This window comes from Pipistrellus hanaki, assembly GCF_964339955.1.
Source record: "Pipistrellus hanaki genome assembly, chromosome: 13".
Taxonomy (NCBI): Eukaryota; Metazoa; Chordata; class Mammalia; order Chiroptera; family Vespertilionidae; genus Pipistrellus; species Pipistrellus hanaki.
This window is the reverse complement of record NC_140515.1, coordinates 23,262,803-23,279,586: the sequence shown is the minus strand read 5'-3', so window position 1 is coordinate 23,279,586 and position 16,784 is coordinate 23,262,803. Positions and strand designations below refer to the sequence as shown.

The 16,784-nt window shown below is 54.6% G+C and overlaps 1 protein-coding gene across 1 annotated transcript; it reads left to right on the top strand.

Annotated features, from left to right (window-relative positions):
• Positions 1 to 751: 751 nt before the first annotated feature.
• Positions 752 to 14,989, top strand: LOC311631468 (inter-alpha-trypsin inhibitor heavy chain H3-like). The gene is made up of 22 exons (XM_084901591.1): positions 752 to 888; positions 1,514 to 1,534; positions 3,042 to 3,208; positions 3,291 to 3,395; positions 3,733 to 3,895; positions 4,421 to 4,534; positions 5,557 to 5,682; positions 5,961 to 6,077; positions 6,559 to 6,727; positions 7,299 to 7,424; positions 7,726 to 7,907; positions 9,060 to 9,245; positions 9,410 to 9,549; positions 10,201 to 10,355; positions 11,020 to 11,034; positions 11,831 to 11,854; positions 12,099 to 12,134; positions 12,267 to 12,380; positions 12,879 to 13,083; positions 13,748 to 13,917; positions 14,102 to 14,213; positions 14,538 to 14,989. The coding sequence occupies exons 1-22, from the start codon at positions 796 to 798 to the stop codon at positions 14,665 to 14,667; spliced, it is 2,670 nt and encodes an 889-aa protein (XP_084757717.1). The 5' UTR covers positions 752 to 795; the 3' UTR covers positions 14,668 to 14,989.
• The last annotated feature ends 1,795 nt before the right edge of the window (positions 14,990 to 16,784 follow it).

Genomic DNA, 16,784 nt, shown 5'->3' with positions numbered 1-16,784 from the left:
CTAAATCAATAAAAATATATTGAAGGAAAAAGAAAACAGAGAGAGTGGTTAAGTGGGAGGGTTCCTGGGTCACTTTGCTCATAGCTGCCACTCTGGAAGGTCCAGGGGCTGCCAGGGCCCGGGTGAGGCCTAGGAGTCTCGTTGACCACTAGAAGGGGACCAGACCCTGCCTCCAAAGCCTCCAGCCTCACTGGACACTGTTGGAAAATGACTCTCTCTCTTTTTTTAATCATTACCTGAGGGCATGTTTTCAGTGATCTTCAGAGAGAGAAAAAGGGAGAGCAGGATACATTGATCTGTTCTCTCCTGCACGTGCTCAAACTGATCAAATCCAAAACACAGGTATGTGCCCTGACTGGGGATCAAACCTGCAAACCAGGTATGTGCCCTGACCAGGAGTGAACCTACAATCTGTTGGTGTATGGATGATGCTCCAATCAAATGAGCGCCCCTGCTAGCAGTGCGGTTAAGAGGCCACAAGGCTGAGAGATTTAGGACTCCACACCTTGTCACCATTGTCCCCACCCAGGGAGGCCCAGAGCTCCTCTGCCAGCACACGGCTTCCGCTTACACCAGGACTCCATGTTCCCCAGCCCTGGGAGTGAAGTTCACATGCTGTTGACAATACCCATGGGGCCCCTTTGGCTCAGGCAAATACAAGCCCTGTTACTCCATCCACACGCTGGCTTCCCGGACAGCCTCCGCCTCCCGCTGTTCCCGCACTGCTGGAGGCCACTGACACCACTGGTCAGCTGGCTCATATAAAGACCATGGGCCAGGCCTGCGAGCTCAGCGATGGCGTCTGCTCGGTGGCCCTGCCTCCTTGTGGCCCTGCTCTCTAGCTCCGTGGCCTTTGGCTTCCCAAGAAGCCCCTCTGGGCCACGTGAGGTAAGTCTGTCCTGTCTTCACAATCTGGGTCCATCACAGGGCAGGGGTCCCAGCCCGGGTGGTCCTCCACATGGGGAGTGGGAGGTAGAGGTCAGGGTCATGAGCTGCAGGGGACAGGGCTGGGTTTGGGAGGACTGGGCTCCAAACTTACCCTTTGCTTCTGGGCAAGGCTCTGAAATCTCCCTGGACCTGTTTCCCCACCTGTCAAATGGGTGATACACCACGAACTGCTCACCTCACTGAGCAGCTGTACAGGTCCTCCTCTGAGAAAAGGGCAGAGGCGCCTAGGAAGGGCTGGGCTGGGCCTGGGCTGTGCAGTGGTGCGGGTGCTCTGACAGGAGGCTCATGAACCCAGGTGCAGGGACAGTCAGTGAGGTGAGGTCTGTGCAGCAGGGAAAAAGCCCTGTCCTCTCCATTTGGTAGCCTGAGACCTGCTCTCTCCAGATCTCAGTTTCCCCATCTATTCAGAGCCCTTCCTCCTCTGACCAGGTGGGCCCTACATCCAGAGGCCCATCAAGGGGTATGTGGGGGTCACCACTGAACCCTGGCATCTGCCAACATCCTGCCCCCCATTCACAGTGGCCTTGGCCTTGACCTGACAGTGTGTTTCTCTTTGCTTTTCCAGAAACGCAGCGTCGTGGAAGAGGTGAGGACTTTCCCCAGGGAGGGGGCATGGTGAGGGGGGCAGGGTGGAGCTGGTTGCCCAACAGCTAAAGAGTTGAGCCATAGCACAACCCTGCACAGCTGACACACAGCTCACAACCCCTACCTTGGCAGACCCCCCAGGAAAGAGTGCCATAGAACCATGCCCCCTGACCACTCCAGATGCAGCCCAGGATGGCCAGAGCACAGTCCTTCCTTCCACAAACACCAAGCGGTTGCTGGTACTGGGCTGGGCAGTGAAAGGCCCTGTCACACCTTCATGGACCATCTTCATATCCACATTTACCCAGACGTCTTCCTAGAGTGGCGGTTCTCAACCTCTGGGTCTGACCCCTTTGGGGATCAAATGACCCTTTCTCATGTGTTCCCGAAGACCATCAGAAAACACAGATATTTACACTAGGATCATAACAGTAGCAAAACTAGATTTATGAAGTAGCAATGAAAATAGTTTTATGGTTGGGGGTCACCACAACATGAGGAATTGTATTAAAAGGTTGCAGCGTTAGGAAGGTTGAGAACCACTGCCCTAGAGACCTCGCTCAGTTCACCCTCTACCCCCAGGAGAAAGAGAATACTGGGGCATGAAGTCCTGCCCCACACTCTCTTGTCAGCACAAGAAATAAATGCCCATTTGGAAGGTAGAATCACCCAATTACCAAAAAGCACAGTAGGAGGTAGAGGGCGAGCTTTCTCAATGGCAGTGTGAAAGGTGAGCAGGAAGAACTGGGACAGGTCTCTGACCGCCGGGGTCAGAGGGGCAGAGACCTGGCTTGGCTGGAGCCCCAGAGTGGAGGTGACAGGATCCACCTGGAGGACCTCAGAGCAGGGGGAACACTGTCCTGAGGGCAAAGGGGAGCACTGGGGGGAGGAGGGGTGGTTACAAGAGAGGGAATAGGGTCAGATTTGTTTTTTACAAGATCTCACTGGCTACATGTTGCATGGAAACAGATTACAGGGTTAAGGAGGCCATGTGTAACCCAGACATCGCCATAGAGCTGCCCTCCGTTCACCCTCCCTGCTTCCTGGCTTGCTCCCTCCCCTCGCCCTCTCTTTTTGGCATAATGGGAAGTTCCTCTCATGGTACAAAATTCCCCTTCCTAAGTGACTTCTTGTTGCTAAGCAATGAGGTAGGCTGAGCTAGGGAACCTGTGGGGCCCCGTGAACGGGGAGAAACAAAGGCTGAATCAGACAAGGCCTCTGCCCTCTAAGAAGGCCCTGATCCTCGAGGGGAGAAAGTGCTCAGGAAGGCCAGCCCATGCCCGGGCCACCGGGACTGCCCAGGCGCCCGTCATCAGGACAGTGGTGGCCAGCTGGACAGGGGGATGGAGGAGGCCACGGGGCTTCCATCACGGTTGACTGGGAAGCTTCGCAGGCAGGGCCTTTGGAATCTGTAAAGGGAGTTTGGAAGGGGAGTGGCCAGGTTGAGGACCTCCTTTCCAGGGCCCTGGTTGGCAGGTCACCTCTGATCACCATCCCCTCTCCCACAGAAGGCTGGCGACATTGAGGTCTACAGTACCAAGGTCAGCTGCAAGGTGACCTCCCGCTTTGCTCACAATGTTGTCACCACGAGTGCCGTCAACCGGGCAGATGCCGCCAAGGAGGTTTTCTTTGACGTGGAGCTGCCCAAGACCGCTTTCATCACCAACTTCACACTGTGGGTGTCCCCATGGCTGCTGGCTCTGGGCTCTGGATGGGGATTCTGGCCCAGCATGAACCCCCCAACTCTTTCCCTGCAGGACCATCGACGGTGTTACCTACCCTGGTAATGTCAAGGAGAAGGAAGTCGCCAAGAAGCAGTATGAAAAGGCTGTGTCCCAGGGCAAGACAGCTGGTTTGGTCAAGTAAGTTCGGAGCCCCAGGCCTTGGGGAGAATGTCTGGTCTGTAAGGGATGCAAACAACAACAGTAGCAGTCCTTCCTTCTTCTTCTTCTCCTCCTCCGCCTCCTCCTCCTCTTCCTCTTCCTCCTCCTCCTCCTCTTCCTTCAACTTCTCCTCCTCCTCCTCCTTCTTTTTCTTCTTATTGCAAAACATGTCCGTAATTCTTACAACGTTATCCCATTATGATGTTGAGGCTTAGAGTGAGTAGTGTCTCCCTCAAGGGGCTGACTTGAACCCAAGGCTCAGGATGGGTGGGGTTGTGCAGTCTGTGGGGCAGTCGCTGTCTTGCACCCCATTCAGGGCCTCTGGGCGGAAGTTGGAGAAATTCACGGTGTCAGTCAATGTGGCTGCGGGCAGCAATGTCACGTTTGAGCTAACCTACGAAGAGCTGCTGAAGAGGAACAAGGGCAAGTACGAGATGTATCTTAAGGTCAAGCCCAAACAACTGGTCAAGGACTTTGAGGTAATCAAACACCTCTGCAGCCCTGCTGAAACTGTGGGCACAGGATGGGAGGTTGGGAAAGGGCCCCTGGGGAGGACCTCGGAGCAAGGTCAAAGTCACAGAAGTCCAGGTCTCACCACTTGGTTGAGGAAGCTTGGGGGAATTACAATGGCTCTGGCCATAGCAACTGGGCCAAGGGGAGGAGGGCACTGGGCTGGACTCACCCAGATCTTTGGATGCTGAGCCCTTGGGCAACATCACGAAATGCCTCTGTATAGCTGGTAACTGGTTATAATGGTGCTCTACCTACATGAGATCTGAAATGATTTCATGGTGGAAATTGTACACCATCTGGCAGGCCATTGGTGAGCTTTGGGGTTAGAGTAGCATTCATTTTCTTGGTGGGAGACGTCAGGTATGGCTGTCACAGAGTTGTGCTAGAAGCTGGTCCCTGCACCATCCCTGACCCATCTCTGTGGGCCCTGTCCTAGAGGTTGGCGTCTGTACTATCACTGAGTAACATCGCCTTACCTTTGCACATTGCAGATCCTGGTAGACATCTTTGAGCCCCAGGGCATTAGCATGCTGGATGCTGAGGCCTCATTCATCACTAATGACCTCCTGGAAAGCGCCCTCACCAAGTCCTTCTCAGGGAAAAAGGTGGTATAGATGTTTCTCAGGCCTGGGGGGCAGGGGCAGGAACTCAGACCCTACCAGGACCAGTCTGAGCCCTAGGGCGTGGCTGATGCTAGTGAGCGTGTGTCTATCTGCTGCCTCACTGTCTCCCTGGCCACCTGGGTCAGGAGTGGGGATGCTGGAGGTGGGGGGTGGGGGGCCTTTTGCTGAAGACCACCTGTTGGGGGAACTAACATGCCCCAGCAGCCCTTCCCCAACCCCTCTTCCTGTCCCCCAGTTTCAGAGGGCCAGTAGGGGTGCTTGATTACCTCAAAGTGTTTGTGCTGGAACTGGTATTTGTGTGTGGGGGCGGGACAACTTATAAAGCCCAGTCTCATTCTCCCTTGTGAGGTAAGCAGGAGAGGTAACTGCCCCTGTTTTACAGATAAGGAGACTGAGGCCAGAAGCAGTCAGTTAGATCTGCTGACTCCACACTGAGGGGAGTAGAAGTTGAAGGGGAACTTTATTCTCGGTGCTACTGGTTGACCCTGATCCCCAAGGCTCCTACTATTCCAGGGTCTTGCTGACCATGGGCTGTGGATGCATGTATGGAGCACACACTCAGAGGGCTGTTGGCTTCTTCAGGGATGTGCCCTCTCCCACCTCCCTGCTTTGCTTACCTGCCCCCCCCCCAACCACTCCTCTTGACACCAACCCATACCACTCAACCTGAAGTTCCTTTCCACGTTGCAAAGCTCCCCTCCGTAAGTGGCTTCTCAGTGCTGATGGCCAAGTAGGCTGAACACAGCGAATTAGCTGCACGGGGAAAGACAAAGGCTGAGTCAGATAAGCGGGCCACTGTCCGCCAAGTTGCCCCTGCTCTCCGAGGAGAGAGAAGTGCTCAGGAAGTCCAGTGTATGCTGTGTGGTGGCAGGACTCCCGGGTGCCCACCCCCGGGCTTCTCCCTGTGAGGGCTATGCCTCGGCCCCCCAGGCACCCATGGGCCGAGTGCTGCAGTGGGCAGTGCCTGGACAAGCTGAGCAAGATCCTCCATCTCCCTCCTTCAGGGCCATGTGTCCTTCAAGCCCAGCTTGGACCAACAGCGCTCATGCCCAACCTGTGGAGAAACCCTCCTCAATGGAGACTTCATCATAACCTACGATGTGAACAGAGAGTCTCCAGCCAACCTGCAGGTACCTCCCTATGGGCTTCATCAGGCTGGTGGATTGCGCGTCACAGTGGAGTGAGGGCTGGTGCGGGAGGGGTCGCGGCTGCACCCGCCTGGATATTTGGTCCAAGGCCAAGAATCCTGCAGGGCATGGGGGAGGCAGGCGGCCCAGAACGTGTGTGGCAGACTTACCCAAAACGGACACCTTCTTCTCGCCCTGCTAAATGTCAGCTTTTATTTGCAAGAGAAGCCACCGTGTAGTTGCTTCATGGACATGACCACCAGTCTCTCTCCCCTTTGCAGATAGTCAATGGCTACTTTGTGCACTTCTTTGCACCTCAAGGCCTTCCTGTGGTGCCTAAGAATGTGGTCTTCGTGATTGATATCAGCGGCTCCATGGACGGCCAGAAAATAAAGCAGGTACACTCTTCTGTGCAAGTAGGGGTGAGGGGAAGGGTATATATTAATAATAAAAAAAACACCTTACCTGAGGATATGTTTCCAGATTTATAGAGAGAGGGGAAGTCAGGGGGAGAGAAACATGGATGTAAGAGAGAAACATACATAAATCGGTAGCTTCCTGTAGGTTGAACCTTCAACCTAGGTATGTGCCCTCACCATAAATAAAACCTGCAGCCTCTTTGGAATACGGGGCACCACTCCAAGCAACTGAGCCACCCAGTCTGGGCGACAGTTTTCTTCTTCCTTTTTTTTAAGAATTGGACAAAGCTGATGTTTCCAGTGAAAGAGGGGGAAGGAGAATAGGATTAAAAAGGCAGAAATGCCCACCCCCATTGTTGCAGGCCGCAGGGGCCCCACTGCCAGCCCTGGCTGTGAAGACACCAGGCTGTCTGTGGCTCCCTCTCCCAGCTTCTTGTCTGCCTGTCTTTCTCTTTCCCAGACCAAGGATGCCCTCCTCAAAATCCTAGAGGATATAAAAGAGGAGGACTACCTGAACTTCATCCTGTTTGCTTATGATGCGACCACTTGGAAAGACACTTTAGTTCAAGCCACTCCTGAGAACATCCAGGAGGCCAGGGAGTTTGTGAAGAACATTAGAGCTAATGGAGGTAAGAACAGAGGGGAGAGCAATGTTCTCACTGCCCCTCCCTCTGCCTGAGCAGCTGTTCCCTCCTCCCTGGGGCACAGGCTTGCAGGCCAGGATGGCAGACCCTGTTGGGGGTAGAGGTGGGAGTAGAGTAGGGTCCTCACACTTGATCTCAGTGTCTAAGAAAACCCATCTGCCTGTTTCTATCCCTTGAAGCTGGTGAACACAACTCCCAGCAAGATAAGGCCACAGAGAACCTTCACTGTTGGTCGTTTCTTACGGAAAATCACAAGTGATGCATTTAGTGCTCCCCTCTCCTCCCAGTGAAAAGCCCAGTGTCCACCTGACTCTTTCCCAAATTGTTTCTACCATCACCATGTGCTTCTATCCCTACAGCAACCCTGAGAGGCAGGTTTTACCCCCATCTGAAAGGGTCATCCATTCATTCTTCACTCACGAAGCAGTATTTACTGAGTACCACCACATACTGGCAGACAGAGTCCTTGGGCACAGGAGCAGGGCCAAAAGTTCCAACCCCTCCTCTGTGGTGGTCCTTCGGGGGGCCCATTCCCATGGAGCTCTCTGTGTGACAGGGACCAACATCAATGATGGGCTGATGAGAGCCATCACCATGCTGAACAAGGCCCGGGAGGAGCACACGGTGCCGGAGAGGAGCACTTCCACTGTCATCATGCTGACTGACGGGGAACCCAATGTTGGTGAGGCAGGCGGCCGTGGCTCTAAATCAGAATCACAGTACCTGGCTGCCACTCCTGGCTCTGTAGCCTGCTTGTTGCAAGACCTTGGGCACCTCTCCCCAGGGCTCCCGTGGACTGTGAGCCCCTAGGGGTCAGGGAGCTGCCTTCCCTGGTCAGGGCTGCCCACCCTCTGGCCTGACAAAGTTTCCTGGCCATGACACCACCCGCGCTGCACGGGTAGGAATCTGATCTCTTCAGACAGAGCGGGTCCAGACAGTTGTCCGGGTGGTGGCTAGAGTGTGAACACCCCTTTATCCCGCAGGTGAGAGCAGACCCGATAAAATACAGGAGAACGTGCTGAGTGCCATTCAAGGCAAGTTCCCCTTATACACCCTGGGCTTTGGCAGAGGTGTGAATTATAACTTCCTGGAAAGCTTGGCCCTGGAGAATGATGGTTTTGCCCGGCGCATTTATGAGGATTCCGATGCCACCTTGCAGCTGCAGGTATGCCTTGTCTTGCACCCCTCCAGCAATGAGGGGCTCACGCCTTCCTCCGGGAGCTATGCCCTCAGGTATCATTTTAATAATTAGAAAGCACTTCCTCTTAAGTTGAAATCTACCTCTGGTTCTTACCCATCATTAATAGTTCTAGCGTGGTCCTTGGGCTGCAAAGAAGAGGTTCCTCCATAGGATTACCAGAGCAACTATAGGACATCGGTTAAATATGAATTTCTGGGAGAGAAAAAAAAAAGTACTTTTGTAGTGTAAGTGTGCCCTGAAGATTGCATTGGACACTGCATTAGTTTGGGGGCTGCCAGGACAATGTGCTACAAACAGAGAGGCTTACAGCAGGAACGTGCTGTCCCACAGTTCTGGAGGCTAGAAGTCCAAGATGAAGGTGTGGGCAGGGTTGGTTCCTTTGAGGGCCCCGAGGGGGGATCTGCCAGGCCTCCCTCCATGGCTTCTCCCTGTCTCTTCACATCCTCTCCCCTGTGTGTGTTTGTCCCCTTTTCGATAAGGACTCCAGTCACATTGGACTGGGGTCCATCCCAAAGTCCTCATTTTGAATTAGTTACCTCTGTAAAGACCCTGTCGCCAAACAAGGCCACTTCTTGAGGGACTGAGGGTAAGGAATTTAACTACATATTTTGGGTATTTTGGATTACACAATTCAGCCTACAACAGACATACTTATAACAAAAATTAATGTCTTGTTTATCTGACATTCCAATTTAACTGTATTTCATTCACTAAACCTGGCAATCCCCACTCTGCTGGTCCACCTCCTCAGTGGACCCCTGAGCCTCCATCCCACCTGCTCCCCCTGACACCTTCTCTATCCAGCCTCACCTCCTGTCCTTCTCTCTTCCTTCCCTTCATGCCACCAAACATTTCTTGAGTGCTTCCTGAGTGCAAGAACGCTTGTATTTTTCTGGGTGCGAAGTGTGGGGTGGGCTGAGGAAGGGGAGGCAGAGGGGCTCCCACACACTGAAGGGCACAGCCAGGGCCACGTAGAAGTGGAGATCAGGCCAGGCCCGGCCCAGCCTGTGGGACTCAACAGCCTTTGGAGGCACCAGTGAGAACCCTCCCACACTCCTCACCGTTCCCGCATGCCCTGGTGGCCTGAGGTGACCAGGTCCCCTCTCTGGATTCCAGGGCTTCTATGAGGAGGTGGCCAACCCGCTGCTGACAGGAGTGGAGGTGGAGTATCCTGAGAACGCTATCCTGGACCTGACCCGCAACACTTACCAGCACTTCTACGATGGCTCTGAGATCATGGTGGCTGGGCGCCTGGTGGACCAGGACATGAACAACTTTAAGGCAGATGTGAAGGGCCACGGGGTAAGCTGGGCTGGGCCTGATATGGGCTGGGAATGGGGGAATCAAGCAATGATGGAGCCTGTGTCTATGGGCTGATGGTCTAGCAGTGGCCATCCCTGAACCAGGCCACCTGGCTTCAAACCTCCATTCCTTATGCCTCTCACCTTCTCCCACCCCTGCCCCAGGCGCTCACTGACCTGACCTTCACAGAGGAGGTGGACTTGAAGGAGATGGAGAAGGCCCTGCAGGAGCAGGACTACATTTTCGGGAGCTACATTGAGCGGCTCTGGGCCTACCTCACCATTGAGCAGCTGCTGGACAAACGGTGACTCAGAACCATCCCTCACAGAGCTGGGTCCCACACTGGGCCCTGGCACTGCCCCATCATCTCCCTGTGCCTGACCCTGGCTGGCACTGCTCTGCGGGTTCCCAAGAGGAACATGACTGGTCCACACCTCAGGAACTACACCTCACGCACACGCCCAGCTGCCCTGCCCACATTTCTACCCAGTCCATCAGAATGTTTTCCAAGGCAGAGCCCAGCCTGACATCTGGGGGCAGCGATGGAAGGGCCAAGGCCGGGGGCGAGCCCTCAGCGCCCAGAGGGCAGAGCCGGGGCCCATTGGAGAAGCATGTCATCTCCTTTAAGGAGGGACTAGCCTGGGAAGCGCCCCTGGTGCAGGGCCTGGCACCTGCTGAGCACTCCCCAGGAGTGACTGTGGCGGTGGCCATTGCAAGTCCCTTATATTTTATATCTGGGGTAATGGAGGCCCCCTCAGAGAGGAGGCACAGCCTGTCCATCTGTCCCAGGGAGCTGGTGAACCAGGTTTTTCTGAGTACTAACAGGCTCCGCCATGGGCAGAGGGGGTCCTGGGCAGCTGCTGGGGCTCCTGGCCTGGTAATGGGCGTCAGAGCAGGGAAGATGGGCAAGGAGCTGAGCTCTGAGCTGACCCTGTCTCCACGCCCCTCTCTATAGCAAGAACGCCCATGGAAGTGAGAAGGAGAACCTCACAGCCCAGGCCCTGGAACTGTCCCTCAAGTACCACTTTGTGACCCCGCTGACCTCCATGGTGGTGACCAAGCCTGAGGACAGTGACAACCAGATGGATATTGCTGACAAGCCTGGGGAAGGTGGGCATGGGGAGTGAAGGCCAGAACTTGGAGGCCTTCCTCTAGGGCCAGGCCTTGGGTGTCCTGAGAGCAGTGGGCCAGGCTGGGGAGACCCAGCCACACTGAAGAGGAGCAGGCCCCGGGGCACTGAAGGAAAACTGGCCAAGTGCTGGGGAGTGTGTTTGGAGGGGGTGAAGCCATCAGCGTGGACCGTGGGGGGAGGGGGGGGGTGATGACAAAACTCTGAGTCTCTAAAGGGATATGAAGTCAGGAGTGAGTCCCCTGCCCAGGGTCACTTCCGGGAGAGGGACTTAGGCTGCAACATGGAAGGGCTCAGTTAGACAGGAAGAAGCACTCCCAGCCTTAAAGCTAGGCCACGAGCATGCGACGAGAGTATGAGGCTCTGAGAGCTGGAGGCTGGGACCAGGCTGGCTCACCATACCCGAAGAGGGCAGCCCTGAGTATCCCCACAATTGGACACACAGGCTGGGGTGTGGGCATTGGGGGACATGGGAGGGAAAGAGCTGGTCCAAGCCAGGCCAGGAGCTCCTCATTGTGGGAGCTCAGCTGGCTGCTGGGAGGCCCCCAGCATGGGGCAGCTTGGACAGGAAGCATATTGATCACATTGGCCCAGACCCCAGGAGTCGGTGGCTGCTAACGCATTTCTCCCCTTCCCCCCTCACAGGTCCTCAGGAATCAGGTGAGCTTCAGCCAGGAGCTCTTGGGGGGGGGAGGGGGGCGAGGAGGGTTCCGGGAGGGAGATAGGAGAGAACTCAGGAGGCCTTTCCAAGCAGGCCTGGGCTCAGGTCCCAGCTCCGCTGCCCACTCATGAGCAACTTTGGGTCAAGGTCTGCCCTCTCTGAACACCAGGTCCTTGTTCTTTGACTGGAGGTGGCTTACAGCACCCAGTGTGTCTCTCATCATAAAATTGGAGCCTCACCCCTCACTAGCCCATCACCACCAGGCAGAGCTACCCCAGCCCCTGCCTGCCTCACCTCTATCAATACAGGTTGTTCTATCCAGCTTTCCCCGTAGAACAGCCCTGTCAAATGTACATCACTGGTGTGTATGTGCCTATAAGGTGTGTGTGTGTGTGTGTGTGTGTGTGTGTGTGTGTTACTATCAAGGACAGCTGTAAGCCTCATCCCACCCCAACAAGGGATGGGGCAGGAGTTGAAGAGTGGCAGACAGGATGTGCTGTGAGCTTTACTCAGGACAGAGAAGCTGACCTTCTGATGGCTTGCATTTTAGCCATATCAACGTGCCACGCCCTTGGCCTTAAAATCACACCCATATCGGTACCAGACCTAGAAAATAGTTCCTGGGCATGCCCCCATTTCTATAGCATAAGCTAAGGCTCACATCCCTGCCCACTCACTGTCAGTGCTGGGGTTTCATTGTGCACCAATAGCCCCAAGACAGGCGAAAGGCACAGGTGTTGGGAACAGGGCACCCCAGGCCTTCGTTCATGACTGTCCTTTGGCTTCTTTTTTCAGTGTCCCCCGCCACGGCTTACATGAGTGAGTATAGGCCTCGGCCACAGTCCCCTGCCCCAGCACAGCCCTGTGCATGCCCCCTGGAGTCTTCCTAAATCTGCTCCCTGGGGAGGCAGATGGTTGGATCCTGAGGAGATGGGGGGTGGGTGGGTGTTGAGAGCATTAGGAAGCAGGAAGGGGTGGGGTATGAACCTAACTCTGGGTGGGGTTCTGGTGCCTTCCCAGGCCTGCTTGTTCAGTTAAGCCCTCTCTCCCTCTGTGTCCACAGCCAGCTACCAGCTTCCTTCTAAGCCCTACCATTATGGTGAGTTCCCCGGCTCCTCTGGGAGCAAGGCTCAGGGCCAGGGCTCCGTGCCTCCTGTCTGCATAGGATTGCATCAGACAGAGGCCAGAGGGTGAGGCCCAGCACCCAGCCCTCTCTCTGATGTGCCCTCAGTGGATGGAGACCCCCACTTCATCATCCAAGTCCGAGGGAATAAGGATGCCATCTGCTTCAACATTGATGAAGAACCAGGCACAGTGCTGCGCCTCATTCAAGACCCCATTACAGGTCGGAGCTGAAGGGTGGGGCTGGGCTCAGTGGTCTTCCTGGGAAGGCCTGGAGTCCCCTGAGTGGGCATATGGACTAGGTTCTCACTCTGTCCACATTGCTCCCATCTCTCTATGTAGATTACACACTGAAAAGAGCTGTCCAGAACCACAGGCTAGCCAGGTTCCCCAGGGACTAGTGTGTTGGGGAGAGGGTTAGAGTTAAGGACAGCCTGGCCCTGCAGGGAGGACTCAGCCTGTAGCTGGGGAATATTTCTTCTCTGAACAATAACAATTCCTCGGCTAGGCAAAGAGACAGGTCTACATTGTGGGCCCTCAGCCACCAGCAGGACCCAAGAGTGTGTAGGAACAGATGAGGTTAACTGTGAAGTTCTGGTCTCTTCGGGGGACCCCCACTCTGCTACCTTGCAGCAAGTGTGGCTGAGGCAGAAGGCATATCCTTAATGGCCAGCTGATTACAAGATCTCCCTGGTCTCTTTCTGCTCCTTGCCCCTGGAAGGCTTAACAGTAAATGGGCAGATCATTGGTGACAACGGAAACAGCTCAAACTCTAAGAACAGAAAGACTTACCTTGGCAAAGTGGGCATTGTCAACGCTCCGATGGACTTCCGGATTGAGGTGACCACAGAGAAGATTACTCTGCAGAATGGGGCTGCACAGAGTACTTTCAGCTGGCTGGATGCGGTCACGGTCACCTCAGAAAGGTAAGGCCCCATACGAGGACCCGATGGAAGGAGGCTTGAAGGATTTGTAGAAATCTGAGGACAGAAGACCCATACGGGGTTACAGGGAAGACTGGTGGCCTCAGAGTTCAGCCCTGCCCTGGGGGAGGGTGACCATAGTAGAGCTGAGCCAATGCCTAGAGCCCCTGTGAGAACAGAATTGGTAGCTGGACAATTCAGAGGGCTGACCTTGAGAGACCCAAGGATCAAGTAGATGTGGCAATATGGTAATAGCAAGAATCCCATCTGCATCTTCTCTGGCTGAATTTATTAGTTCCCAAACTGCTCAGCCTCTCCTATGTCATTAGATTACCCAGAGCCTGGTAGGCAGGCAGCAGTGTTACTCCCACAGAGGCTCAGAGCCGGTGTAGAACCTGCCCAGGAAGCTAGCGGCAGAGCTGGGACTGGATCCCAGGCCTCCACATGCACAGGAAACCCCTTTCCTGCTTCTGGAGGAGCAAGAATGGATCCAGTGGAGGCAGAGTCAGCATGCATGACATGTCTTTCCTCCAGCAGCCCTGAGCTAGTGCCTGGCGTCTGTGTGTTCTCAGATGCCATGCACAGAGCAGGCTCTGCCAGGATGTCCTTGATTCAGATGCTGGTGTCATGGCCTCTGTGCCCCTGCTGTCCTCATCTGTTCCCCTAGGTTCTCCTTGAAGATCAACAGGGAAGCTCTGGTGGTCTCCTTTGGAGAAGGGATTACTTTTAAGGTGGTTCTGCACCAGGTGTGGAAGAAACAGGCCGTCCACCTGAACTATCTGGGCTTCTACGTGCTGGACAGTGACAAGATGTCAACAAAATCACATGGGCTGCTGGGTACGGAATGTTGAAGCTTCAGGTTGTGCAGGGCAGAGGGAAAAACCATGAGCAAGGCTCTTCTAGTAACTCCATGCCCAGCACACAGTACCCCACTCATCCCTTGCCTTAATCCTGGAAGGCCAGTGGCCATGCTACCTGGGGCAATGGCAGAGGCTGACAGTGTAAATGTTTTTCTTCCCAGGACAATTCTTCTGCCCCCTTGCTTTTAAAGTGTCTGACTTCAACCCAGGCAATGACCACTCAAAGGTGCATGCCACCATGCTGGTGAAGAAACATCGGCTGGCAGTCACCAGGTGAGGGGCCCCATCTGACACCCTCACCCTGCCTACTACCAATCCAGGAGGAAAGAGCCTTCTCTGCCCACACACATTGGTCCAGCAGGCATTGTCTTCTGTGGGGTGGGTGCTCGCATTTCCCTCTGGGGTCTTGACCCATTTGACCCTTTCCCATCAGGGAAAGGCCATACTCAGCCCCTAGAAGTAGTAACTATGCATCCTCGTTCTTAGCTAAAGAATTATGCAGTTGGCAACGTCACACCCTTTTCCTACCTTGGTCCAAGGAGCATAGCAGCCATCTTGTCTACCCTGTGTATCACAGCATCTCTCTCCTTTCTCCAGGGGCTACCAGAAAGACTACAGGAAGGATGTCCATAATGGCACACATGTGAGCTGCTGGTTCGTCCACAACAACGGCCAAGGGGTGATTGACGGGGTCCACAGCGACTACATTGTCCCTGACCTATTCTGAGTAGCTGGCCCAGCTCGCCTGGCATCTGGAGCAAAGCGCAGAGCCAGGCCTGAGGGAGGGCTGTGACAATAGAGGACACAGTGGAAACCAGACCGCTGCCAGCCTGTGCATGCCTCTCTCGGCCCCTACTCTGGGGAACACCAGCCAGGACCTGAGGCAGCTCAAAGGAAGGACTGGCTGCTAGGAAGGCAGCTTCCTGGGCCTCCCCAGCAATGCTGCTGAAGGACAGGGCTGGTTGGTGTCACACTTTGGCAAGTCAAATGTATGATGAAAATAAAAATAAAAAATGGACTCTGGAGCAAAGAGTCTCTGAGTAGTTGGGAAGGGCTGAGTGCATTTCAGAGGCTAAAAGGTTCATGAGGAACGTCTGGTCCTTGCTCAGGAGCTCCGGTTGGGTCCTTCAGGCCTGGAGGTCCTTCTGTGAAGACTCAGAAGCAGAGTCCTCCAGGGCTGGCACAGACTGCAGTGGATTGTAGATGCCATCTACCCACCGACCCGCCCACTCTCTGTCCATCCACCTATCTACCCATCCATCAATCCACCCATCCATCCATCCATGGATCTGCCCACTGTCCGTCCATCCATCCATCCATATATCCATCCATCCACCCACCCACCCATCCACCCATCCATCAATCCAACCACCCACTCATGTGCACATTGTCTATACTTCCATCCATCCATCCATCCATCCACCCGTCCATCCATCCATGTACCACCCACCCATTTGTTCATCAGATGAAACCAGCATTCTGGGCTAGAATCTGGGGGCACACAGATTCCTGTTCCTATGTACACAGATACCTCAAATTTGCCTTCAGCTGGGCTGGGGATCCTTGGGATCCTCCAATCATACCCTACAAAGTCATGTGGGGGTCAGACAGTTCCTGGACCTAGGAGCTCTGAGAGCCTCTCCCACCTGAATAACTATAACTGCCCCTTCCTGGCTCTCCCTGCTTTCAGAGGGAGCTTTCCAGAGCAGAACCAATCATTGCTCCCTGCCTACACCCTGTCAATAACATCTCCCACCCATTGCTCTTGAGATAAAGACAAAAGTCCTTCCTATGGCTTCTCAGATTCATCAACTCCATGAACCAGGCATCTCCCTTTAACTTTCTGTATTCCAGACACACAACTGCTTCTAGTTCTGCAAACACAAGCCCTCCTGCTCCAAATCCTTTGCCTGTGCTGCTCTCTCTGCCTTCAGGACTAAGAGCATGCTGGATTGAGAGTATCCCTTTGAAGGGAACAATGGGCAACTTTGCTTAATGGCACAGCAAGGGACACAATAAGGCCAGAGGAGGTTGGAGTCTGATTGGGAAGGATCATGAATGCCAGTGGGGGTGGGGATGGGATCTGGTCACGGGATACACAGAGGTTTTCATACTTCCCACTCCAGGGACTGTCTGGATTTCCTAGAGACCCCAGCCTGGGGTCCTGGAGAGGGTATTGGGGGGACAGTCCAGGAGGAAACATTTATCAACAGAAAAGTCCTCCTCCCCCCATGCATCTATGAATGGTAACTTGTGGAATGGCGCTGCTGCTACTCTAGGGAGAGGACCACATGAGACACCACTCTAGAGTAAACATGGCAGGTGTCCAGGCTGGGCTGGCAAAAAGGGCCCAGCCTGGGAAAGGACATCCTAAAGTTGGCAAACCCTTCCATGTCCTGCCACTCCAGCTGGCAGCCTAGCCTGGCAGGTAGGCAGAAAGGCAGAGAAGGCCCACAGCCCAAATGTGCCCCTTCCCCTCTTTCAACACAGTCAGGGAGGCCTCCTTACAAGCCAATTTCAGGCAGATTCTGTCCTCATCCCAGTCCCATGTCACTCTGGCTGTGCTTCTGATGGCTCCCTGGCTTTCAGGATGGAAATCATGCTCCACGGCAAGGTGCACCCAGCCAGTGCTGGCCTGGCCCTGCTTCTCTACCTTTCCACCATCCTCCTCACCCCATTCTTCCCTCCTCCTACCCTGAACTCAACCCACGATGTCCTGGCTCTCGGCCCAGTGTCCTTGTCCTACTTTTCTACTGGGCTGAGTTCTCTTCATTCATCAAAACTCAGCCCCAATCACGTCACATTCCTGGAAGCTTCCAAGGTCCTCCCCAGCTAGAACGAGAA

What these genes read in the sequence shown, in the direction of transcription:
- LOC311631468 (XM_084901591.1), top strand. Translation starts at nt 796, where the DNA reads ATGGCGTCTGCTCGGTGGCCCTGCCTCCTTGTGGCCCTGCTCTCTAGC. An exon ending in AGTCCTTCTCAGGGAAAAAG is followed by an intron (nt 4,535 to 5,556) that starts GTGGTATAGATG and finishes TCCCTCCTTCAG; the next exon opens with GGCCATGTGTCCTTCAAGCC. An exon ending in CCCCGCCACGGCTTACATGA is followed by an intron (nt 11,855 to 12,098) that starts GTGAGTATAGGC and finishes CTGTGTCCACAG; the next exon opens with CCAGCTACCAGCTTCCTTCT.